Source organism: Pogona vitticeps, chromosome 1 (genome assembly GCF_051106095.1).
Source record: "Pogona vitticeps strain Pit_001003342236 chromosome 1, PviZW2.1, whole genome shotgun sequence".
Taxonomy (NCBI): Eukaryota; Metazoa; Chordata; class Lepidosauria; order Squamata; family Agamidae; genus Pogona; species Pogona vitticeps.
The window spans coordinates 297,065,007-297,091,769 of NC_135783.1; the positions used below are offsets into that span (position 1 = coordinate 297,065,007).

Here is a 26,763-nt window from a genome sequence, read left to right on the forward strand (position 1 = left end):
CCTCACTTATTCCATCAACATACTGTAATTCATTCAAGCCAGGCACAATTTGGGACTAAGCAAGTTCGCTTCCTTTGCAATTGTCACACAAAGCCCTCCACATGCCAATCTCCTTCATCCACCCATGACAGAGTGCCTTTTGTATTTCATGTGGACAGGTAGAATGAATTCCCGATCACACCAGTTAGCACAGACTGCAAGAGGGTGGAAGATCAGCTTTGTGCATGGCTTGTTCAAGCCATTGTTGCGGAATCCCGTTGCAGCAGACTGATTCCACGCATTCCTGAAACACCACCTGATCCGACCCTTTAAACAGTGTTCTGTTCTTTCTTATGTTTCTAATAATAATATTTAACAGTTATAAACATCCTTTGTAATACACTAACAATGGCATCCTCAGCCAGTGTACACAGAACGGCCAGTTTATTATAGTCGTTAAGAGTGCTGTACTAAGACTAGGGAGACCCAGGTTCAAATTCCTACTGGGGTATCTTGGGCCTGCCACTAATTTTCATCCTATCCTAACTCCACAAAATTTTTGTGAAAATAAAAAGTGGGATGGGCAAGGAGGAGAAACGTGTGCACAACTCTGGGCTATGTGGAAGGAAGTTAGGATATACAAATAAAATAATGACACAGGTATGCAGTGGAGAGTCAAATCATGGTAGCAGATTTTTCTCAAATACAGTGGTGCCTTGCATTACGATGTTAATTCGTTCCAGCGAAATCGCTGTAGAACGAAAACGTCGTAATGTGAAATTAAAAAGCCCATAGAAACGCATTAAAACCTGATTAATGCATTCCTATGGGCCTGAAACTCACCGTCCAGCGAAGATCCTCCATAGCGTGGCCATTTTCGCTGCCCGTGCAGTGAGGAATCCATCCCAGAAAAGAGCGGGGAGACATTTTTTTTACCCGGCAGCCATTTTGAAACCGCCGATCAGCTGACCGAAAATCGTCGTTTTGCGAGAATCGGTTCCCGAAGCAGGGAACCGATCATTGCAAAGCGAAATTCCCCCATTGAAACCATCGTAAAGCGATCGCTTCTGCGATCGCAAAAAGTTTGTCGGAATGCAATTTCATCGTTAAACAGGGCACTCGTCTTGCGAGGCACCACTGTATGGTTAAATGCTGAGACAATGAGGACAGCATATCAGATTTCCATCCCTTGGCACCTGCCCACTGCAGTACGGCTTCCATTCACACATTGCAGAGCCTTCCATTATGTGTGTGTGTTTTGTGCCGTTAAGCCATAACTGACTTATAGCAACCCCTAATACGGCTGAGATATTTAAGGATTGGTTTTACCAGTTCCACTCTCCGAGTCAGTCTCCAAAGCCAAGTGGGGATTCAAACCCTGTCCTAGTCCATCACTCTATCCACCACATCACACTGGGAATCGCTTCCATTATACAAACCTTCAAATTTTCAAAGTCTGGGGTCCTTCACCCTGACATTTGGGTCTTTCATAGGCAATAAGAATCTTGAGCAGATCATCTACTTACTTTAACTACTTGGCTGTAGAATATGTAAACTGCTGGTCTCCAAATTATTACATTTGGAACCTAGTTGAAAATGGCCAATATTAAAAGAAAAAGAAGAACCATTTAAAAAATAGGAAGGAGAAATGCAGGTCTAGACAAAGGCCAGGAATTACATGATGGCTAAAACAGACCAGACCTTGCATGCTTTAGAGGAAGTAATTCAAGTATTTGTTAGCCCCTGACTGTCATCAAATAGCAGGCTGGAGAGCAAAATGTGACCCAACGTTATTAACTGAGGGTACTACTGTGGCAATCAGTGATTTCCTGAAAAAGCTACGGGAGATCATTCTTTGACAGCTCTGCTGACAATGGGTGTCCCAGAAATCCTTATAATGTTGAAATTAGCTTCACTCTGATGGGAAGCTGAGGAGATAAGACAGCAGGAGCAAATAAGTGGCAAGGAAGCAAAGCCATGAATGGGGGGGGGGGGAGAGACGGGGACCATATAGAACACTCCACATTCCAAAGCTCTTAATATCTTCCTAAACAATGGCGTTGGCAACTGGACATTCTCATGCAGAGACAGACACTTATATATTCCAGAGACAAAGAGGTAGTAAAACCATGCCACATCTGTTCAGATGCTCCTGTCAAAAATATGACAAACTATCCTCACTCTAAAGCTGTGCTACTAACTCAAGGAAACTGGCTCGCCACCAAAGCCCTTCCTACAGCACAATGGCACTCTGTTCATACTCAATCACACAATCTGGATGACTGCATTCTTTCCAGGAGATTCCAGTGACTTTTCCAGGTGAATAATTAAAATGGATCAAATACAATTCCACACAGAAAGAACACCACTATGATGGTCATTTGTCCACTGAGCTGGGGGTGTCAGTTTTTTCCAGCTTTACAGCTTCAGCTGAATCATGAACATTTTTGCTTTCAACACCAAAAACTACTGGCTACTCACCCAAAATACTGAGGTATAAAATTACTTTATATTGCAACACAGTGAATCTCATTGCTTCCACCAGCATCTGCAATTCCATCCTGTCTTTATGGCCTCGCCCTTAAAAAAAAACTGTTCTAAGGGCTCACAAAATTCTCTGCACCACGTTTTTGACTTCACAGAGGATTGCGATAGAAACTGGATTCTATTCTGCAGATTCAGCAGATTCTGCAAGGGCTGGATACCAAAGTATGCGGTCAGATCTTGTTCTAGACCAACAACACAGATTTTGTCCTAAACTGAAAAACAGCACAAGCAAAGAACTACGTTGTCATTCCTCACCATACATAAAAGCACCGCATAGGTGTGCTAGCTGCATTTGTATTACAGATCCCACTGCCTTCCATACATTGATGGGTGAAAATCTACAGCAGGAAGCCTTATTGATTGATTGATTGATTGATTGATTGATTGATTGATTGATTGATTGATTGATTGATTGATTGATTGATTTGATTTGATTTGATTTGATTTCTATCCCGCCCATCTAGACCAAAGGTCTACTCTAATTTAGCCATCTATATTTGTGTAGTATCCCAGCATAATTTAGAACCAAGCACAAACCTGCTTTTAGGCCACACAAGGAACCTACATAACTGATTGCAGATGTTTGCCTTCCAACATATGAAGGGTGGCCCAACTGATTTGGAAGACCAAGATCCAAATTAGATGATACATTTATAACATCACAAAGAAACAACCCCCCCCCCAAAAAAAAAACCAAACAGGAAAAATGGGAGAAAAAAACCCACACACCAACACCATTCTGATATTTCAGCAGGATCTTGGCATTTTCCCCCTTAATGTGAGTTACAAATATTTTCAATCTGCAGGTCACAAAGCCCTGCTCTGAGGCAGTCCACTGAAGAAGACTGGATGGGATCACAGGGTTTTCTTTCAACAAGCTTATTTGTCTGCTGATCTGCTCGTTACGGAACCTCTGATCAACTTCCAAGGAAAATCAGGGTGCAGTGAATGGCAGTTTGAAAACCAATTTCTTAACTTCATTTTCCAGGTCAATCAAGATTACCAGCTTAAGTGAGTTCAACAAGCGTTTTCTATCTAAGGATTCAGGTTGCAAGCGGCAGACATGCGACTTGGAAAAGGCGTGCTTAAAAATCCAATTTGATCTTCCTCATCCAAGTCTTGTCTGGTCTGTGATCAATATGAAACCAAAGAGCTGGCATTGGGGGAATAGATGGGTTCACTTCATTTGCGTTTGATGTGCTTGGAAAGCTGCCACAGACGAAAGATTTAAACTAGATACCCACCAACACAGCAAGCTTGATTTTTAAAATTTCCGATAAAAATGCAAACTTTCTCTAATGGTCCTAGGGCATGATGCGAAGTATGCAAACCATGCCCCATAAAGAGTAGCTCAGATATGTGCCCTTTGTGGGTCCCCTCAGGAGATTCTTGCCCCTTTATCAGTGTTGCAAAAGTGACTCTTGCACTATTATACTAATTAAGGGTTTTTTTAAAGATCTAAGAATCTAGTGCACTTAATTGTTCTACTTCTTCAGAAAGGACTTGAGTGTATTAACACAGACAAATGATGTGTGTTAGATAGATGGAGATTACAATAAGAGCAGGTGACAGACTATTTGAGGACCAACACCAAGGAAAAAAAGCATGGGCAGAGGGGAAAGTTTCCACTAGGCTTAGTACTTCAAGGCAGACCTTCTAAGACTTCCCTGAGACAGCATCCCAGGGGGGAAAAAAGGCCTGCACCAAAAAGGCTCTGGTACCTAGCAGCTCCGCCCAAGGGGAAAAGCCTGCTGAAGAAATGCAGAATATAAAATCCTGCACACATAACGCTTCAACTTCCAGATGTGCAAACCTGCAATTGCCTTGTTCAGAAGCAATCAGACTTCTGCTTATGCAAGGGGATAGTGAACACCACTGTGGGGAAAGAGCAACCATGTGTGAGACAGACCATAATAGATGCAGTGAAAATACCCTAACAAGTTTTACTCGGGGTCAACAACAACTCATGCTAAACAAAACTTGTTAATCATTAAAGGTGCTGGAAGTCTCTCAAGTCCCCAGACTCTGCTGCCCGGGAGCATTCTGCAATCTGAAGTTACAGAGAGTAACTTTGCCTAGCTCTGTTCCAAACCCATAAGAGAGAGAGAGAGAGAGAGAGAGAGATGATGGGGATGGCTCGGACTTTGTGACCAAGACCGAATCAAATAACAGTATCACACTTAATTAACGGGGAAGAGATGGGAAACATTTGTGTTTTGGACTGCTGGTTCCAGATTCCTGAGAGTTATTGGGGAATTCTGGGAGTGGTAGTTGAAAAAAACAAATGTTTCCCATCACTGTAATTGTAAACCTGCTGAGGCAAGACTCCAACTGCATAGGCACAGCTACAGAGCTTCAGCTGGCCAGCACTGGCAGCAGATAGGAACAGCTTGAGACAAAATAGTTCATGTCTAAGCAGCTTGCAGGATTATTTAGTATTTCTTACACATCAGGCACTCATCAAAATCATACTCATCCAAACACAGGAGACTAACATTGCAGATAATTTTACCTTTTATTCTTCTGCACAACAATATTTTCCTAGTCTATCTCCCAAAATATGGGTGAGGAAACTTTGACCATACTGGAACTTCAGAAGCTACAAGCAAGACCCGGTGGCAGGATCTATCTCCTTCCCACAGCGGTGAAAACTGGCTTAGAGAAATAATTCCCCCTCCCTAAAAAAAACTTTGTGCTTTTAAAGTCCCTTCTTCCTTCAAGGGGAAGAACCATGTTTAGACTGAAGATGGTTTCTTCTGTTTTGTCATGTGCTAAGGGAAAGCGATCTTTGCCCATTTGCAAATTAAAAGGAAAACACTTCCTGCAATAATCTCTGGTCAACAGTTCTTTAAAAGGTTTGTTGTTATATAATATCTCCTTATCAGACCAAATTCTATTTCCTGACTTTTAAATCTTTCTCTTCCCATCTGCTTGTTAATTGGGTCCACACAGTAGACCTACGCAGCAGGTTTTCAGCCTGCTCATTTGAAGGCTAGAAGGTGGAGGGGAGGAACAGTATACCTGTAAACTACAAATCATGTGCTGAGGTCCGTAGTCCCACCCTCTCATATTCCAAACTTCCAATATGAAGCTGGGAGGTTTGAAAGGACTTTTCACTTTATTTGAACCACTGTAGAAATTTCTGCATGATATTAACAAAATTAATTGTACTTCTTTTCTTTCTTTTTCTTTTAATGGAAGTAGAAACTCTTTAGATTAGGGACTGGGTATGTGGCAGTCACTGTATGGAAGTATTCAGGGAGGTATCCTGGCTCCCATGTATGCTGCCATCTACTCCACCATTCTTTTCGCCTTCACTTTAGTGAACCAAATGCATGTGCATGGCTAGTATTAACAAGGGAAGTAGCCATTTAAAATTACAAAGGAAAGCAAAATGCAAAACAGTAGCTGTGTTGATTTGATAGCCGCGTGGCTCTATAGGACTACTTATAAAGTCTGGGCTCCAGGAAGCCATTCTTGCTGAAAAATTCCTGGAGCTGCCATCCACAGAAGTTACTCTACCAAGCTCTGCTCTTTGCCACATTAGACTTAGCACAGCCTCTTTGTCTGAAAGAGCGGCTTCTTTCACACTGAAGAACAGAGGTAATTTATAATGAAGCATTAAGATATAGCAGATTGCCATGATGTAACTGGGCAGTCATAGGAAATTTACAAAGCCACATTCTTGTTTCAAAGTTTGCAATGGACTTGGTCACTGGAACAAAGAACACTGCTTTGGCGCTACCAAATTTTAGCAGTATGGCAGCCATTTTAGTAACTGGTATCAATAGCAAGTGGGGGCTGGATGTAGCTCATGGGTCACTTGTTCCCCACCCCCAAATCAAGTAGTCCAGTACAAGAGATTCAAGGTTTACTGGCCAAGAATCCTATCCTGGAGCCATATACTTTTTTCAATTGCACATGTGGCAGTTAACACATGGTAGATTTTTTTTTTTGGACTGTGACTTTAGTACACTTTGGAATTTAATCCTGTCATAATAGGGATAAGTATCCCTATGAAAACCTGAGGCCTTTTCAGATAACATTTGCAACCCATTTATTCAATCCCAGAAGGAGAGGAAAAGAGACTAGATCCTGCTGTAGGGTTCTTGCCTGGAAGAGGTAAATGCAGAGACTAAAGGAGAGGGAGAGAAGACAGTTCATTGTAGGCTGCCCAAGTTTACCTATGATGGAAGAAAATTCCAGGGTTAAGAAACGTTGGCTCTGAAGAAATTGAAGTCAGGTACTTACACAGTTTCATCGTTCTTGAACTCCAGCTCCCCATATGCATCTTCAAAATCCTCTCCACCTCCTTTTGCTGTCCCTTCAACTGTTCTGTACGGGACAATGACTGTACCTCGGGCACCAGAGGTCCTCAGAACCTTCACCTCCATTACCCCAATGCTTTCACTGACATGCATCACATCACACTCAAAAGTGAAGATCCCTGCGTGGTCGTCGTCTAAAATAGTCACAGTAGCCACACAGGGAGAGGCCAGCATGGCCTTGGGATATGGCAAGTTGTTGAGCTCAGGTGGTGGTTCCTCAGCCTCAACCACCCGCAGGTTGCTGAGGCGCACAAAGAAATGCTCATCTTCTTCAAAAATGTCATCATCAATGATGCCTATGGAGAACTCCTTCTGAGTCTCCCCTGACTTCAGAACGACGGTCCCTTCTGTGAACTCATAGTCAGCTCCGGCATTGGCAGAACCATCCTCGGTTTTATAGTCCACATAAACTGTCTTAGATACATCTCCTCCTTTCCGGACAACCGTCAGGAGGACAGCACCACAGTTCTCCAGGCACTGGTAGGAGCAAGGATCAAAATAGACTTTTGAGATGAACTCCTCTGGCTCCTCGGGCCGCACTTCATGCAAGCTAGTGCTTCTCTTGGCTTGCTCAGCAGCATGCTTTTTTAAAATGTTTCCTGCTCCTGTCATCATCCTAGTAGCCTGAATCCGATAGAACGCTCTGCTCTTTTGCTGATGAGATAAGGCATAGTAATTGGCCATCTCCACCAGCTGGTCTAAGTCTTTCTCAGGGTGCTTTTGCTTCAGATCCTTAAGAATTCGGATCATCTCTTTGCGTGACTCATCCACCTCTTTCCCTTCCATAGGCATGAGGTGACCATCCAGAAAGTGGGAGTTCATCATCTTACCATCCATTTCGATCCCTTTGGGGTGATCCCCCTCCGTTTCGATGATAATGCCCCTGTGCTTGTTGGTACGATACTTTTTGTGCACATATTTATTGAAAAACAACCTTCTGTCTGCTATCCAAGCCAGGATGACACAAACAGGAAAGAACACCAGGGTGAGCAGGCCTTCCCACACCTGAACCACACCCGGAGAGAAGACCGCAAGGATCATGTACAGCCAGATGTATGCAAAGATGCTCCATGCAGCAGTGACAAAGAAAACCCTCAAATGTTTTATCTTCCTAGTCTCGCCATCAGGAATGACATAAACACAGATGGCTATGATGATAAACATGTTGAAAGCAGCACTGCCAACTATCGTAGACGGCCCCAGGTCTCCAGCAACAAATCCATGACCACAGACTTCTATCAGTGACAAGAGGATCTCTGGAGCAGAGGAGCCCAGAGCCATGAGAGTGAGATTGGAAACAGTTTCATTCCATTCTCGGATGGTGGTGGTGGTCGTTTCTCCATTGGGTTTCTTGATTGTAATGGTTTTCTCTTGGGAAGTGATGACCTCTATGGATGCCATGAAACGGTCAGCAATGATAGACACTCCAAGGAACATGTAGATCATTGCCACAAAGTAAACAATAACCCTGGCAATTTTGTCCCCCATGGAAGGATTTTCTGGGTACCATATTGGCAAGATAACACCCTCCTTGCACTCAGAAGAACCTGAGCATGTAGCATTATGCCCTATGCTGGGTGAATCAAGTCCCATGCCCGCGTCCACCTGTAGACCATATAAAAACAGCACAAACGTAATGAGCCCAAACCGGAGGAAGGCTGAGGTGACAGGCTGCAACCTTAACCACGCCATATACAAGATGTAACTTCCACAGTGCAAAGGAAACAGTCTTCTTGCCAGGCTAGGTTACGTATCTGAAATAAACAGAGAAAGAAATATAAGACTGAAGGAAATGAAAGGAAGCACCAACTTTCTACACATATACAAATCCCCTGCTGATATTCACCCCTACTCACCTCTGCTTAAATACACATGCAAACAGCAACACCATTTGGTTATGTTTATATCATGACATCCAATATTAAGCACCTGAAATATCTATCTTCTTTCATCTAATGGTAGGGGTTGTCATACAACTTCTGCCCGTTAGTCCTGTCAATGGCAGAAATCCTGCTGCTTAGTGAATGCTAAATTGTAACTTTTGATTCATTCCTCCCTGGTTTAAAAAAAAAAAGTGTCCTGCTAGAATTTTTGGATCACATGCACACAAGCCAGTGTGTATGCACTCCTCGAGAGACAAGGCAGGAACGGTTTGTTTACTGAAGAGGATTGGACCAAAAGTTACTATTTGGACGACCTTAAGCAATTGGATTTTGCCAAATGTATCTACCAAAAATGGGGCACGTTAGGGGAAACAGAAGGTGCCTGTGCTTCACTGGAATCTTCCAGGTGTTTTTCAGGAGTCAATCCTCATATTCAGGGTGCCCAGGAAAGAGGAAATGTGAAGGAGGAGGAGAAATCAAACTTACATAAAATGTGCAAATGCTAATTTTACATATAAACACAATTTTAGAAGTTGGTGTTATCATTTAAATAGAAATGTATTATATTGTCACATGATAGTTAAAGAGACTGTGGTCGGGTGATCTGTGCACCCACTTAGGCTGCTGTCCAGGCACCAGCTGCCAGTGGCTAAACTTCATGTCCCCTTTTTAAGGTTCTTTACATTTAAAATAGACTTGGACTGGATAGCCCTGAAGCAGACTCAAAGCCCAGTTCCTATTACTTCGCGTATTAGCTACTTACTGCTGCAAGGCTACAGCTATAATTTTCTGAAGTCTGAATTTAAATTATCCATTTGCAGGCTCTAGTGGTTAGGCATTTCGGTCAGGCATTTCCATTTTTGGAAACATTCAGCAATGTGGTTAAAAGCGATCCTGGGATGTCCTTTGTACATTCCAAAGAGTTAAACAGTTTATAATCATAATTATAGACTCAAATAGCTGAAGATTTTTTTTAAAGCACTGGAGCTATGCCAAGAATCATTTGAATGTTATCGGTGTTCACAGGTGCAGTTTTATCTCCATGTTGTGTCACTCATGCTGTTCCCAAAGCAGGCCCAATCGCTCCGATATCAACGACAACCAATTTTTAGAAAAATCCCACCTTTTAAAAAGCTTTCCGATGTTCATATATAATGACAAGCAAAACAGGAGGGAAAAAAATGAAGAGCGACTGCAAAATGGACAAAGCCAAGCCTGACAAAGTGCAGGGAAGGGAAGAGAATTGATTTTGTGGTATCAGAATCACAAATCCATATCAGACATCCTTGGCGTAGATGAGGAGAGAAGGAAATTACACATCTTCTTGGCATTACACAGATTAATTCTGACATGACATATTCTTTCTGCCTTGCTCTCCGAAAGCCTAGTTATTTATTTCCTCTTCTAATTCAGACTCAGCTTTCAGAAGCAGAGAAGCCAAGGGTATAATGAAGATTCTGGGGGCCAAACCCTCAAGCTCAGACTCTGATAAATCACTGCACATAAATGTTACTGGAAGACTCACAACAAACATCCATTTTTAGTATTGAATGTCTTTTCTGTATTCCTAATATGTTGACTACGTTGCCCGAGATTTCCAGCTCTAAAGAAAGGCTTGAAGAAATAAAATCCTTTTGAAATAACTAAATAGGCGTATTTCATGGGCATTTCCTCCAGAGTTTTGGGACTACAAGTTCCAGAATCCTCCAACAAATGGGAAATTAACTTTTTCAAGCTTTGACCCCATCTTTTAGAGCAGAACCCTGCCAATGGATTTTAATTCTGTAGTTGAGATTTAGAGAACTATGGCTCAAAATTAAGCCTGCAGAGCATTAAGCTTTCTGTTGTGTTAGCATGGTCTACAGCCCCTAACTAGTGTTCTTGTTATCTTTATTGAGGCAAATAAAAAGTCATAAAAAACCACTGTGTAAGGTTTTATTGCTTACCAAAACCTTTCTTCATAAGGCATGATTTTACAACACAGCTTCCCCAATATAATGTTCTTGAGAGTCTTATAGTCCCAAAGACTGTTAAATGCCACTGTGTTAATTTGTTACAGAAAACATGAAAAAAAAGTCTCGTGATACCTTAAAGACTGTAATGGCTATACCGAAAACAATACAAAGTACAGAAAACTATGTATTTTTTTTTTTTGTCTTCGGCTCTTAAGTTCTAGCTTGGTATCCACTTCCATCTTATAAACAGTGGAAGCAAAATGTACTGTCACTATTTATTAGCTACCAGAGATGCCATTGTTGAGACTGCAAATTTTAGTGCTATGACCCAAATAATTCCCCACAAAGACATACTAAAATCAGAGGCTGAACTGAGTATTCCGCATCAGTTTTCAGAACTAGGAAAAGTGATTTTTTTTTTTTACTTGAGCACCCAGAATCCAATGGCCATCATGACTACTGGTCATACTGGCTGGAGGTTGAGGGAATTCAACAAAGCCACTTTTCCAAGCTCTTTTAGGTCAGATCAACTGCTATGGAATGAGACATACTGAAGTCCCAGTTTTGTTTTGCTGGTGCTTCTAGAAAATGAAAGAGAGACAAGAGTTCCCACTCCTTTTCAGAATTGGATCTATTGGATGTTTTTAGTTCTTTTCATTTTTTGCTTTCAGAAAATGCATGGGCTGTGTGGGGCCCCTTTTGTGTCAACCAAAAAACGCTGACAGGTCTCAAAGGCTCACATTACTCACTTTCTATTCTTGCTTTGTCTCTCTGGAACTGGGCTGCTGGAGGTCTTTCCTTTGTGGAGCTCTACTTAGCCCTAAGAGTGGGTGTTTGTCAGAAAAACCAGAGCTTCTGTTATGCCACGAAGGCTTTCACAAATTGTGTCCTAATTACACACCATTACTAGAAATCTTTGCAAGTTCCATTATGCATCTCGAACTCAGGCACTATAGTTTATTATCATCTTTGGAAATCTGAACTGGAGACAGGATGCATTTGATTTAAATCATGATCACGATTTAAATCACAATTTAATTTTTTTAAAAAAATTACAATTCAAATTTTTAAAAAATGATTTTTAAAAAAAATTTAAATTGTGATTTAAATCAATTTGATTTTGAAAAGCCATGGATTTTTATCCACCCTGGTTAGCGACCTTCATTCTTATCTACATTCAAAAATATAGGCTGGAATCCAATTGGCAGTTTATGAAAGTGTAAAACTCACTGCTATGAATTAACCAGATGCTGATGGAGCTTTCTAGGCACAGACCTGATTGCACAGACAGCCTGGTACTCAAGAATGCAACCAATACCCCATTAATCAATGGCAATTTGCCACAATTTCACTCGCACAGATTAGATTTTGCCGATGGAATCTCAGATATCAACCATTTGGTGGTTCTTTATTTTCCACCATCTAATGAGCCTGTGTGCTCAGACCAGAAAGATAAAGTTTTCAGTTAACTGGTGCGACCTGTAAGGCTAAAAACATTCTGCTCTTCCAGCTTAGACAGTATAAGATCCAGCTCAATAGAAGTTTTCACACTTCCTGACTCATTTTATCTTCTTAACAACCTGTAGCATATTGGAGGCTGAGAGAGATCATAACCAGTTGAAGGTAATCCAGTGAGAGGTTCATGGCTCACTGGGAATTTGGGCATTCTAGTCCAGCTACTGACAGAATCAATGGAGTTTGTTCATTCACACTGCTGGCTATTCCACATTAAACAACCAAGTAATAATAACTAACAACAATCAAGAAATAATAATAATAATAATAATAATAATAATAATAATAATAATAATAATAATAATAATAATAATAATAATAATAATAATAATAATAATAATAATAATAATAACAACAACAACAACAACAACAACAACAACAACAACAACAATAATAATAATAATAAGAAGAAGAAGAAGAAGAAGAAGAAGAAGAAGAAGAAGAAGAAGAAGAAGAAGAAGAAGAAGAAGAAGAATTATTCAGATTAATGTATTTGCCTAATGTGTGAGCTGAGTCTTAAAATTGGGACCTGGGGTACTGCTAGTTAAAGAGACTAGAATGAGCTATAACAAACGAAGCACCACAGACCAATCTTTCACCCCACAAATAAGTGGAGACTGTTCACTGTAGATCTTCAGGAATCAATTTCTCAAGCTCCTGATCACTTAATGATTCCATTTACTGTACATCCCACCTCTCATTCACTGAGCAAAAGGTGGCCTACCTATATCTTCTCTTCTCTACATTTTAATTCCGGAACACTCCAGTGAGGTAAGTTAAAAAGAGAGCAACTAGCCTATATTCAACCTATCCATGTCTCTGTGGGAACTAGAACCAAGATCTCCCAAGTATCAGTACCAGCACTCCCAACACTACATCATTTCCCACAGAAGTGCTTTTAATTGGTCAAGATCACAATGCACATGGACGTGGGTAAATACACTAAAAGTTAAATGAGTGACTGATGGCTTGTGTGGATGCCATGCTACCATTTCTATTGTTGGGAAGAAAGGACCATTGGTTGTTCTTTCTTACTCACATCTGTTTATTAGAACAGGAATTATATATTGACAGCCCAATTGTAAATCTGATGACTTTCATTCTGGACTGCGGTGGGTGGGGGACACATCTGCTTCCATAGGAGTTACTGAGACTTCATCATATTACTGAAATATGAGGGGATCAATTACCAGCTTATTTCTTAACTGAAAAATAGAAGCAGCAAACCTTCCTGCATTTCCAGTGATTTTTAAAGGAAAGAGAGCAAGTTTTTTTAAAAAAAAATTGTTCATTTTTATATACCCTAAGCAGAGAAACCCACCAGAAACCAATTTTTTTCAATAAAAAACACATTGGGAATGCATTGCAAGCAGCTGAAAATAAATATGTAAATTAAATAAGAAGAGCTGCTTTCACACAGTTCAGTTATTTTACTAACAGTATGTGGATATTAAAGCTCACATTTGGGCAGCTACTCTTATACATAATTTGCACGTGCAATTATCTTGATTGCATTGCACACTGCATGATCGTGCACATGCATATTATACCTGCTTTCTCCCAATAAACCACATTAGAAAACTGAACTTGCATTTTTTTTATCATAATACTTCTTCTGTGGATGAATTCACAAATATTTCTGGAGGAGAACAGAGACTGTTTAAAGCATTGAATTAAATGATATCTCAGGACCTTGCCATTCAGAGTTCAAGTCTTCACAAAGAATAACTGGATCGGTTTATCAGGAAAGAAAATACAGATGTAAGTGAACATATTGGAAGGCTTTAAGAATATGAGCTTTCTAGATATCTGAACATTCTATAAATAGAAATTAATGAACAAGCTTCAAGAATCTGCTTGGTTACATGGCTGCTTGTAACTGGGGCTATGCATAGATCTCCCAATCTGATTCAGGCTCAATTCTCATTCAGACAAGAAAGATTTGAACCAATCTGGTCCATAGTCTGAATCCTGATCAGTTCAGAAATTCTAATTTCAAACAACTAGCTTTGGGAGCTTGTGTAGAAACCTCCTTCAAAATTTGCTGTTTTTGAAAAACAAAGAGCCAGTCTTAAAAGCATGTGCTCACTCTTGTCCACTCAGGACACTTGTGTCTTCTCCCTGTGCCCCTAGTATTAGCAACATTTTCTAAAAACCTTTAGAAAATGCCTAATATAATGGTGAAAAACTGCACCAAAAAAAGAGAGAAACTTAAACAATCTCGTTCCAAAACCTTAATCCACTGATGATAAGTTAAAAGCACTGCACTTAATGACAGCTGTTTAGGCAGGCTACCACAAGGAAGGCTGGGATCTCGGAGGGTTCACTGCCTAAAACACACAAAGGCGGAGGTCCTTTTCCATGAGGCAGATGACATTGTCAACTGCGCTGGTTTTTCAGAAATAAAATATTTCCAATTCCCTCCCCCAGGTCCCGAAGCTCCTATGGAATCCCTTTCATTGTTGGGAAGCTGTTGCAGGCCAAGGGATAGAAGATTTTTAATTTCTGAAAATTTCCACTGCCAAGAAAGTCATTAATTTTCCAGCAGAGACTTTTGGAAATACCCACCCCCTCTATCCCACCCTAAATGTGACAATAAAGGATTCTACAGAAGCCTTAGGGGCCTTGTGGGAGAGAGATCAGAAATGGTTTAATTCTGAAAAATTACAACGGCTGATGACATCCTCAAATTTATGCTGGGTAGTTTCACAAACACGAATTGAGTTATGACTCACAAAATATAAGCAGATTTTATCGTCTAAATAAACAAATTTGAAGTTATAAGGAGGATTAGGCAAAAAGCTACAGCAGTCACTTAAAAAAGACAAGAAACAATTTAAATTTAAAGCTCAGGTCGCAATTAATACAACTACATTCCCAGAGGTCTTTCAGTCTAACTGCACAAAAACAGGTATAACCAGATTCTGGATAAGCTGAAACAACCATTTTGGTGGAACATAAGTGTTCTAAAATCTAGGATCTTCTTTGAGGACAGAATCTTCATCAACTAGAAATGGCAAGCCATCAGAAAATGCTCTCAAGACTGTATTCTCAATGCAGTTGGAAGTCTCTCATTCATAAAGTTGCCACAAGTCACAGACAACCTCGCAGTATATAACAATACCAGTCCTCCTTTATCTCCTATGCGACAAAAAAAAATACTGTACTGCAATGTTTCTCTTAAGTGGAACATAACAACAACTAAAAACAAAATGTGGGGATGAGACCAAGTGACAATATGCAGCAGCCAAGTTGCTAACTGGGGCTGGTCACAAGGATCACATAACCCCTCTGTCACCTTCACTTTGTTGCCAATCTGTTTCTGGGCAGAATTCAAAGTGCTGGTTCTAACCTATAAAGCCCTAAATGGCCTGGGTCAAAGCTCTCTCACAGCGCTCGTCTCCCTTTATGAGCCTGTTCGAGTGTTAAGATCATTAGGAGTGGCCCTTCTCTTGGTCCCATCATCTTCCCAGGTGCATTTGGTGGGTACAGGGGACAGGGCCTTCTCTCCTGCTGCTCCCACAAGAGACTGGGCTGGCCCCATCTTTGCTGTCCTTGCACAAGCAGCAAAGACTTTGCTCTTCAAGCAAGCTTTCCCTTAATGACTGAGCGGGATTTTTAAATGGATTGCTGTGATTTACTGCCTTGAATGTGTTTTACTGCTGCTTATGTTTTTTAGTATAGTATTTGTTTGATCCCTTTTAGTATTTGTATGCTCATTGTTGTTAGGCTTTAAATATTGTCTTTGAATGATGTAAGCTGCTTTTAAGGAGAAAGGTGGAGTAAAAATATTTTAAATAAAATAAATAAATAAATAAATAACACTTGTTTGTGTGAAATTACTGTCACCTTAAAAGCTCATTTCCAAGTGTCAATATGCTACTTTTATTCTCTTTGATCCACCCCTCACACCCTGCATACTGTGTATAAAGCTGTGAGCCAGATTTGTGTTCCATGTGTCTGAAAAAGTGGATTGTCTCCATGAAGGCTGGAATTAATTTCCTCATCTTAAAGGCGCTGAAGTATTTTTGTTTTGCATCGGTTGTTGCTGAAAGACTGACACAGCTACCTATTTGAAAACATACGTGTAATGACTTTCCTGTAAAAGTTTTAAACATAGGTAGCTCTTATCTCACCATTTAAACATCTTAAAGAACATCAGCATGATGTTTATAAAGACAACAGGATGACAGTTTGTTGACCCCGATAACATCTGTTTTAAAATAAAAATGGAGAACGAACTAAGAGAATCAGCACTCATGTACACCGAAAAATTCTTCAGTGCACTGCTGCAAGCTGAGTATTCCCCACAAAGCCTATGCCCCACAGGCATGGTTCAGAGGAGTCGTTCTGCGGAAGGAATTGGTTGCAACAGCAAAACCATGGGATGGTATTCCTCCCACTACCCACTGTCCCTCAGACAAGCTTGGAAATCCCTCATAGTCAGCTTCCGGGGGGGCACGAATGGCTCCTGGAAGGGAAAGATGTCCAAATATTCTAAAATGTATCCAAGTGATGAATAGGCCCAGGCCACAGCGTGAGTACTGAAACTGCACAGGCCACTGGTAAGAAAATTCATGTTGTTTCCACTTCTTTCCTGAGAACATTTGCAGTTTTCTACTACATAATAACTAATTAATTCAGCTGCAAGTATGGGGGGTTTTGCTGTCCAGGCCCAAGTCTAAGGTGATGGCAAGCTGTAGACAAGGCAGTGGTAAGAGACTAGATTCCGGGCAGTAAAAGCATCAGCGAGGGTGCTCAGCAGCAGCAGGCTCCTCTCGCCTTCTGGGCCCCAGAAATGTGTACCTTCTGCACTAGGTACCATCAAACTGGACCACACTTACAATGATCCTAATAGGGCTTTCAAGGTAAGTGGAATATTTAAAGAGTAGTTTTACTGGTTCCACTCCTGCCTAGTGAGTTTCCATGGCAGAGCAGAGATTTAATCCAGGTCTCCTAAATCCTAGTCCTAATCCAGCACTCTACCCACTACACCATGTTGGATATGCATCTTTTGTAACCATCTCTTAGTAGACCTAGGCAGATCCAAGTCACAGCTCCAGATGGATCCTCGTGATTTACACATGGGGTTACCAAGAAAAAAAGCCATCAAATTACTGAACACATATGTGAATGCAAGTGATTATTTCCTGGAGGAGGAGGTCAATTTAATGAAATGATCAAGTGAAAGTTTAAACTCTGTTTTAAAATAATGCAAACTGAGAAAAATTTTGCCTCTACATAGGCAGGAACAGTCATGTATGTAGTGGTGCTGAAAGACATGGGAACCCAGTTTTCCTTCAACTATTTATATTATAGCAGTGTTTTAACCCATCCATTTGCTCATTGTAGGCCTCATGAAACCTTGATCTACCCCCATCAACCCAAACTATGATTAATAGTAAAGAGGACGACAGACTTCTTCCTGCATTGAACTTCTTTAGGAATCTATTCAGGTAACCATCTGGCAGTTCTGTTTTGAAATTCATGTCCTGCTTCAGGCTTAAAATGGCACACACACACAAACACACACACACACACATTCTGAGTAGAAAGATATTTGTAAGTGACACCTCTGTGACAAATAAGGTTTTCTCTTTGCTGCACCACCTCCATTCTCCAGGCTGTTGAAAACAAGCTGTTCTAGAGACTTCGGCTGCACATGTACCTGGGAATAACACCCACTAAACACATTTGTATACATTCTCAGAAGTATATCATGGCAGTGGGGTATGCTAAGGAAAAGCTGCTCCCACAGCCTCTCACCACAGTCAAGGTGGCTGGGACTGTTAGAAATTCTAGCTTAACAACAAGGGCCATAGCTTCTCTAACCCTGATGTACAGGATTGTGCTAGTAGACTGCTATCCTGTCAATGCTTTCAAGAAATTAATAAATCCCACAGAAGACAATGGGGTCTATTCCCACGTAAAAATGCATGGGCTTCCACTTTAGTTACTCAGTCTGGTTAACTCATTTGTGAAGTATAGGTGTGACTTAAAAAATATACAGTTTCCACACCCTAATTTGGTAACATTTCTAGAAAATATAATAATGTGTGTATATATGCCAAAACTCATACTCAAGGAATTTTTATGTGGATTAGAAACATAGCTGATTTATACTGGGTGAGACCACAAGTCCATCTTCCTCAGTACTGCCAACTTTACCTGGGATAAATGGATCTTTAGGATTCAGGAAGGATTCTTTCCTAAACCCATCTGGAAACCCCAGAAATTCCCTGGTTGTCTTCAATTTAAACACTAGCTAGGCCTGATCTTGCTTTGCTGAGAACATTTGAGCCATGATTTCAAAACATATTTACCTCGAGGAAAGTCAAACTGATTTTGGCAGGACTTTCTTCTGAGCAGACACTCCTAGGACAGCACTGTTATTCACCTTTCCATATTTCCAATGAACATTGTTCAAGACTTGATGTCACTGTGAGTCCATCCAATATATTTTCACGGCTGAAACTGGAGGTCCTAATCTGTTTAGTTATTTCAAGGGTGAATTAACATGAAACAGTCAAGCTTCCACATATAGCCAGCAGCTGCTTATAAACACCTCCTTCCTCATCTCTATTCCAAATACAATAGTAACTCCCCCTCCAAGCAGATGGCATTAATTTTTTTTAAAAAATCAATGTGACATGTCATTTGACCCTAAATAATACAGAATGCAAGAGTATGATCACTGTAGGAGTCTGTATTTATATAGCAGTTCAAGATTATTATATTCAATTTTTCCAAAAAAACTCCTGTTTATGAATGTGCTTCTGTACCCATGCATCGAAAAGCCAGCAGGCGTGGCAACAATGGTTTACCCAAGAGGTTAAAGGTTGTGTATGTTTCTCCATTATACATGTTGTACCTACTCACACTTTTCCCTCACTAGTTCATTCACAACAAACTCCAGCCACATCCCAGCTGTTCTTGCCTTTGTCTTCTCCCAATAACCACAGTACAGCTCACGTGCTCATCTTCTGGAATCTTCTAACACTGGATAATTCTATGTGAGGGAATTTTCTGTTGGAAAGCATTACCGTGTGTATATATTAAAACGCCCACTTTAAAAAGCTAGGAAATCCAGTTATTAAAAAAACCTCCAGCTTATGAATGTGGGATATTGTGTTTGTGTACCTGTGATTCAATAACGGAAATGGCACAATCTTGCTGTACAAGATCATGTCCATGCTGCCAGCAGGAAAAAAGATGCCAAGCTTTACAAAGCAAAGGGGCAGCCTGAACGTTGACAACCCTGAATTCTCATTTAATCCATCTATAGTGGGTGCCATCAGGTGCCTTGAAGGCTGACTGGACACAGTTCTGGACTGGACAAGGAAAAACAGGCTGAAACTGGATCCAGACAAAGGCAGAGATCATGTTGCTGGGGGCGGGTCTATCTGTCGGGGGGGGGTCATTGCCCCTAAACATGGGGGATTTATCCTCCTTATTCAGAGTCAGGTGTGCAGTCTGTGCATGGTTCTAGTACTGACCACGGAGAACCAGCTGTCCACTGTGGTCCATTCTGCCTTCTATCAACTTGAGTGAATCACACAGCTGTGCCCCTAATGACAATACCCTAGTAGCATTGGAATTTGATCATATCACCTCAATTCTGGTTTACCTGCATTGCTTACCAATCCATTTCCATGTCAGGTTCAAGCTCCTGGTTTTAACATAAAAAGCCCTAAACAGTCTGGGACCTCACTATATGTCTGAACATCTTCTGCCAAGTTCAACTGCCCATCTCACCCAGTCCTTACACCTGTGGGTTTTAACTCCCAGAGGAGCCTGGGAAATGGAAATCAAAAGCTGGGCTTTCTCTGCAGTGGCACCATCTTTATGGAATGCTCTCCCACAGGAAATATAACAGGCACCCTCCCAACACATATTTAGAAAGCTTCTAAAAATAGAACTATTCAGAGAAGCCTTTGGGGAGAATCTCCCCAAATAGGTGGGACACTGGAGGAAGGAGGAGAGAAATCATGCAATATTGCAGTGTGTTTCAGAAATTATTTTGGCACCTGCTTTGAGTTATGGTTTATGTTTAGGATAGTTTATTATTTGTATTATTATATACCATACATTTAATTTGTCATAAACTGCACAGAGTAGCAATTTCCTAGATGCGAGGTATATAAATTGAATAAACAAACAAAACAAATCACAAATACCTCAAATTCTGAATAGTCCAAAAGGGAATTTTAGCTAGCATACACACACAAAAGATTGATTCTATTTGTGTGCATGTGTGTATGATTTTGTCTGGTTGTGCGTACGCTTGATTATTAGCTGCTCTCCACATTTTAGGACCTACGGCTAGTAATTGCTAAGCAAGCGATGGTGATTGTCTCTCACTTGTGTTCTATGGCACCTTAATGAACAAAAGACAGAACCCCTGCAGAGTGACATTACCGTGCTCTTTATTGAACAGACTCTTCCCAGAAGAGAGAATCCATGGAAGCAAACTCAAGAGTCATTACTGCCACCAACTAAAAACTCTGAGGCCTTCTCTTGCTAAACAGTTCTATTTTATTAATCTTTAAACAGGGGGCAAAATAGGAACAAGTTTCTCTTCATTTGTTTAAATATGTATATCCTGCCTTTCTACTACCAAGCCTTCAAGGTGGCTTACAAAATCAATAAAAACATTTTACAATATAATCCAATATAAAACAATCCAGCTAAATGCTGCAACAGTAACAGGACAAAAAAAAAGCAATTGCAATGTTATTTGCTAAATGCTATGTGGAATATATATAGACAATTCCCACAAGCCAGCAGGTGTTGGCCCACGTTGGTTGAAGGATAATAGGATTTCTGCTCCTTAAGGTGACCTGTCCATGTTCTCTGAATAGCAGTTCAACAGCTACTGTTCTGACTTCTTGGTGTGCACACACACATATATATACACACATATACAGTACATGCATGCGCGCGCACACACACACACACACACACGACAGAATGGATCTGAGTTAATAAAACCACCTCACTCGGAAATCAGGCATAAGACAAAGCTGGAACTGGTAAGAACATTTCTAATAAGAGAACAAGGTGTTTTGTTCTGCCCTTAACTGAACTATCGGTGGAATGAAGGGGAGGGGGGCAGTGAGGCAGTATGTGAGTGAACTCTTACGTTTCTGTGTTCTATGTGTGTTTGTGGAGTGGGTGGGAAAAACAGAACGGAAATCAGGAAAAAGACAAAGCAAGCGCTCAGGCTCAGGGTACCCCTCGGTCAGCCAATGTATATGAATGCCCACTGTGACCCTTGGCTCCGCCTGTTGCCTGACTCCATCTATCAGCATCTGCTGTGTCTTCTGTCCTACAAGCCACAATGGGGGCACCAGCCAGCTTGGGCTTAAGTGCATAAAGGAGTTGATGAAAGCATGAGAAAGTGAGGATGAAAATATGAAAATATTCAGAGGAAAGAAAGACCCTTTCATTCTGAATTGCAAATTAAAATGCTTTCAAATTCTTTCCAAGGCAGATACAAGGGACACAGTTAGCCAACACTGGCTTAATCCTATTAGTGAGAATTTTGCAAAATTACTGAAATTAGAGACAGTGGAGAACTATTAAGTTGTCTGCTGCCCTTTCCCTTCATATCAGCTAGGATTGCTCTGCCCCTTAAGCATCCCGTTTTTTCCAATACCTTGCCCTTTTTGTATGTAAATTACCCAAGAGGAGAGTGCCATCACCACTTACCAATAAAAAGACTAATCTCACAATCTAATTTATCTCATTCAGACTTTCCTTTCAGCCTTCAAAATGAAATTGCAGTTTTAGCCCACCTAATTATATCATGCTTGGCATACGTCTGATTGTCTATTCATTATCTGGCATGTAAGAGTACAGATATTTCTAGATTATAATCACTATAAATAGGAATAGGCATCCTTTGATAAAAGTACTCAGTTTGTATCCATTTATTACATGTTTTACTACTGTTCTGCTTATTGGATCTTTCTGACTCTTTCTTACTGTTGATGGGGATGTACAATCTCCTTAAAAGGAAGGTACCTCAAAATGCCAGATGCAGGGGGGAGGGGTATCAGGAGACAGGTATCTAGTTGTCTCATGTGTCCCCAGAAGCATCTGGTGGGGCCACTGCGAGATACAGAAAGCTGGACTAGATGGGCCTTTGGCCTGATCCAGCAGGGCTCTTCTTATGTTATGTTCTGCCATTTGGAAATGGAACATGAGCACAATGACTTTTCAAAGGCTTAAGTGTGGCAGGATGAGACTAGAGCAACAGTATAATATTTCAATCTCTCTGAAATGCCCTTGTTTGTTCAGCCTGGCCAGGCAAATCTGGGTCAGACCTTCCAATAATTATATCTTTTCGAGACTATAATCCTTAGAAGACAACTGGCCATTGCACTCCACAGCTATGTGACAAACTGATTCAAAAATGAGTTGCTCAGCTAAAGTTACAGCATCAAAAACTGAGTGAGAGGAAATTGAAAAGAGAGGTTACCGGCCTGTAACTCTGGTTCTTTGAGTGGTCATCTGTGAATTCACACTATAAGGGTTTAATCTGTGCTTGCGTAGAGGTTTCCAGAATATTCTAGAGCTTTATCATGCATTTACCAGGACCACCCCCCTAGTACATGTGTTCCGCCCATCCTGGCAACCGCATCCGTTCCTAGGAACAGTCTGCTACTGCATCAAAGGTGAGACAGACGTGATGGACAGAGGGGAGGACAGGCAGGAAGTGTGAATTCACAGATGACCACTGGAAGAACCAGAGTTACAGGTAGGTAATCTCTCTTTCTTTTTTGTGGTCTCTGTGAATGATTAATAAGCTGATTTACTGGAGGAGGGACGTCACGGAAGGATAGAAGAGAGCACAGCTCTGCCGAAGACTGCATCAGTCTTAGCCTTAGGTGGTAATGAGTGGCAAACGTGGAAGGGGTTGCCCACGTAGCAGCCTTGCAGAAGTCTGGGAGAGGTACTCTTCACAAGAAAGCTGTGGAGGTAGCAACAGCTCTGGTGGAGTGGGCCTTAATGCCTACAGACAGAGGCTTCTTGGTGAGTTGGTATGCCAGTTGTATAGTTGCGACAATCTATCAGGAGATGGTCTGAGGAGAGACATGAGAGCCTCTGCACAACAAGTGTGGCATGATAAAAAGCTTCTTTGACTTCCGGAAGGAGGAAGTTCAAGAAACATAAAATGTGAGGGCTCGTTTAACATCCAACATATGGAAAGAGCATTCAAGGTATTTTAGAAATAAATATTAAGTTTTGAAGGGTTTTATTATCATTTTTATCTTGTTGTGTTTTATTATTTATGTAAGCAGCCCCGAGTAGACTTTGTCTAGGGGGGTGGGATATAAGTCTAATAAAAGTAAAAGTAAAAGGTTGGTTGTTGGTGATGGAAAAAAAGGTAGGTAAAATAATAGGTTGTTTAAGGTGGAAATCCGAGACAACCTTCGGAAGAAAGGAGATGTCAGGATAAAGTGTAACTTTGTCAGGGTGGAACTGAGGGAAAGGAGAGTCTACACGAAGGGCGGGAATTTCTGAAGCTCTGTGAGAAGAATTAATAGCCACTAAGAACAGAGTCTTAAGGGAGAAGAAACATTCAGACGCAGTTGCAAGTGGTTCGAATGGAGGGAGTGTGAGACATCAGAGGATGGTGTGTAAGGATCATGGGGGAGGGGGAGGGGGTCTAGAAGGTCACATATTGGATAAGCAGAGCCTGGCAGCAATCACACATGCACTGGTAACAACCAGACTGGACTACTGCAATGCGTTATACGTGGGGCAGCCTTTGAAGACGGTCCGGCAACTGCAACTGGCATAGAACTGGGCTGCGCGGCTGGTAAGTGGTGACGCCGCATGGACTCATATCACACCAGTTCTGAAAAGTTTACACTGGCTGCCGATTGCTGCTCGGGCCCGATTCAAAGTGCTTACTTTGACATATAAAGCCCTAAACGGCTTAGGACCTGGCCTCTAATATCAGGCCAGGAGGCACTTCTGAAGGTGCCATCCCTGAAAGAAGTGAGGGGGATGGCATGCTGAAATAGGACCTTCTTGGCTGTTGCCCCCCAACTTTGGAACACCCTCCCTATAGAGATCCACCTGGCTCCAACACTTTTGGCTTTTTGGAGCTAGGCAAAGACTTTTCTGTTTAGTCAGCATTTTAATTAAATAGTATTCTTTTGCTGGTCATATGAGCAGCAGGATTTATTAATATTAATGCTTTGATTATTGTTTTTAATATAGGATATTGATTGATTGAGTAGGCATCCTTCAGCCTCAAGAGACTATGGTAACGTGCTCTGTATGGAGGACTTGGAACAGTGTCTAGTGTGGCATCGGATAGCAAGTCTCTGGTGTATGGTGAGTCTTCCTGGATCGCTGATGCAGAGGTCATGGGTTGCAGATGCTGACTCCGAATCACACACAGAGACTGAGTAACCCATGGATTTGGGATTCAAATGTGCTGATTGGAAGATAACTGTCACCTCAGTTGAGGTATTGGCCCAAGATGGAAATTGGCCAAGGAGTAGAGACGATGGTTGACCAGAAGATGGGGGCATGAAATCATCATCTGGAGAGCCAAGGCAGACAGTTGGCTGGTCCTGTAGAGGAATTGTTGGAGTAGTTTTGTCGGTTGTCATAGATCTTTTAGCAAACTGGGAATCTGAAGAGGATTTCTTGGTCTTCTTAGGTTTGGAGTGTTCCAGTACTGAAGGAAGGTTTGATGTTGGTATTGACTTAGTCATTGATGTCAAAGACTTACTGTAGATTTAGAAGTGGACTTAGATTTGGCTTCAAAAGTTGGTAGCTTTGATGTTGGAGAAGCGGTGGGCACTTCAGGGGATCCTTTATGGGGCTGAGAAGTTTGGGAAGCCTCCATAGTTTGTGCTGGGCGTAGAGAACGTTCCCAGAGAGAGGATTTGAGACATTGCTGTCAGAACTTGAGGGCTTGTTTAGTAAAGTTTTTACAAAACTGGCACAAACATGGTTGGTGAGATTCCCCAAGGGAGAAAAGACAAAGATCGTGTCCATCTGAGAGGGGGATCTTGTTGGGGCACGAATTGCACCATTTAAACAGTGCTACAGGGGCCATAAATGGCAGGAAGGGAGGGGAAGGGGGTGATCAAAAGAGGGAGAAATAGTTCGAAATGTCTCTTACAATTTTCCCTCTGCGTTTTTATTTTAGGAAGAAATCGAAAGTAGTGGCGAACGGAGAGCTCGACGAGAGATGAAACCTCAGCAGCAGCAAAAAGGAACTGAGACAGTCACCAGGATGGGTGGACCACGTGTACTAGGGGGGCGGTCCTGCCGAATGCATGATAAAGCTCTAGAATATTCCGGAAACCTCTGCCCAAGCGCAGATTAAACCCCTATAGTGTGCATTCACAGAGACCACGAAGAAGAAGAAGCGATTTCCAAATGATTTGGTATATATGGCCCCAGCAGAAATTCCATTATTTTCACAGGACTCCTTTTAGATTCCAACCAAGAGTGGGGAACAACTATAGACCCTAATGAGGATCCAAAAACTACCAATCACTTAATTAAAATTATTTATAGCCTGCCCTACAGGATCTCAGGGCAGGTTAAAGCTGTATAAAGCAATTTTAAAACATAAGGTATTTCAAGCAATTCAAAATCAGTTTAAAATAAAAAAATTAAAACCCCCAAACACTGAAAACAACAAAACCACTGCACTAAAACATGTGCAACCCTCAGCCCTCAAAGCACTCCAAAAATAAGTATGACATGTCTTGGAGCCAAAATGATGCCAACGTCAGCAGCGTAGCAGCTTTAAGAACACTTAAAATTTATGAACACCAAGTTGGAAAATAGTGCCAATTACACCATACAGAGAAGACTCCTTGGAAAAGACCCTGATGTTGGGAAAGTGTGAAGGCAAGAGGAGAAGGGGACGACTGAGGATGACATGGCTGGACAGTGTCATTGAAGCAACCAACATGAATTTGACACAACTCTGGGAGGCGGTGGAAGATAGGAGGGCCTGGCGTGCTCTGGTCCATGGGGTCACGAAGAGTCGGACACGACTAAACGACTAAACAAAAAAACACCATACTACTGAAGAGCTTGAGAAGACAATGACTTATAACTATTCATACCAGCAGCTTGCAAAGGTGTGTTTAAAAAAAAGAAAGAAACTTTTATCTCTCCATTCCACTATGACAGTGATTCCCAACTTTGGATCCCCAGATGTTGGACTACAGCTCCCAGAAATCCTCGCCAGCCCAGCTTGAGGTGAAGGCTTCTGGTTGGGAACCACTGCTTTAAGAAAACTTTAGGAAACGTTTGATAGACAGATATAAAAGTGAAGTAGCGTTCCAGGTGGCTAGCAGACAACTAAAAACAACTGAAATAGTAAAGATCATTAAAATCATTACAATTTTTAAAAGTCATTTAAAAGGCCAGATTGAAAAACCTGTTTTACACCCTTCCTAAATGCAGCATGGAATCACTAACCCTGAGAGGCACACATTCGACACTCTTTATCCCAGACAGGAGAAAGCCCTCTCCCATATGCCTGTCAAACAATTCTCCTGCAGATGA

At 41.3% G+C, this 26,763-nt stretch overlaps 1 protein-coding gene across 7 annotated transcripts in view; it reads right to left on the reverse strand.

The window, feature by feature from the left end:
- SLC8A3 (solute carrier family 8 member A3) overlaps nt 1-26,763 on the reverse strand; it is a 208,661-nt gene that overhangs the window by 153,400 nt on the left and 28,498 nt on the right. For 6 of the 7 annotated variants that reach the window (XM_078390688.1, XM_072986169.2, XM_072986168.2 and 3 more), the window contains exon 2: nt 6,778-8,608. In XM_078390688.1, the coding sequence (XP_078246814.1) occupies nt 6,778-8,546 (1,769 nt within the window). In that variant the 5' untranslated portion in view covers nt 8,547-8,608. Of the gene's footprint in view, nt 1-6,777; nt 8,609-26,763 lie in introns of those variants that run through there. The other variant, XM_072986170.2, reaches the window with a different exon arrangement.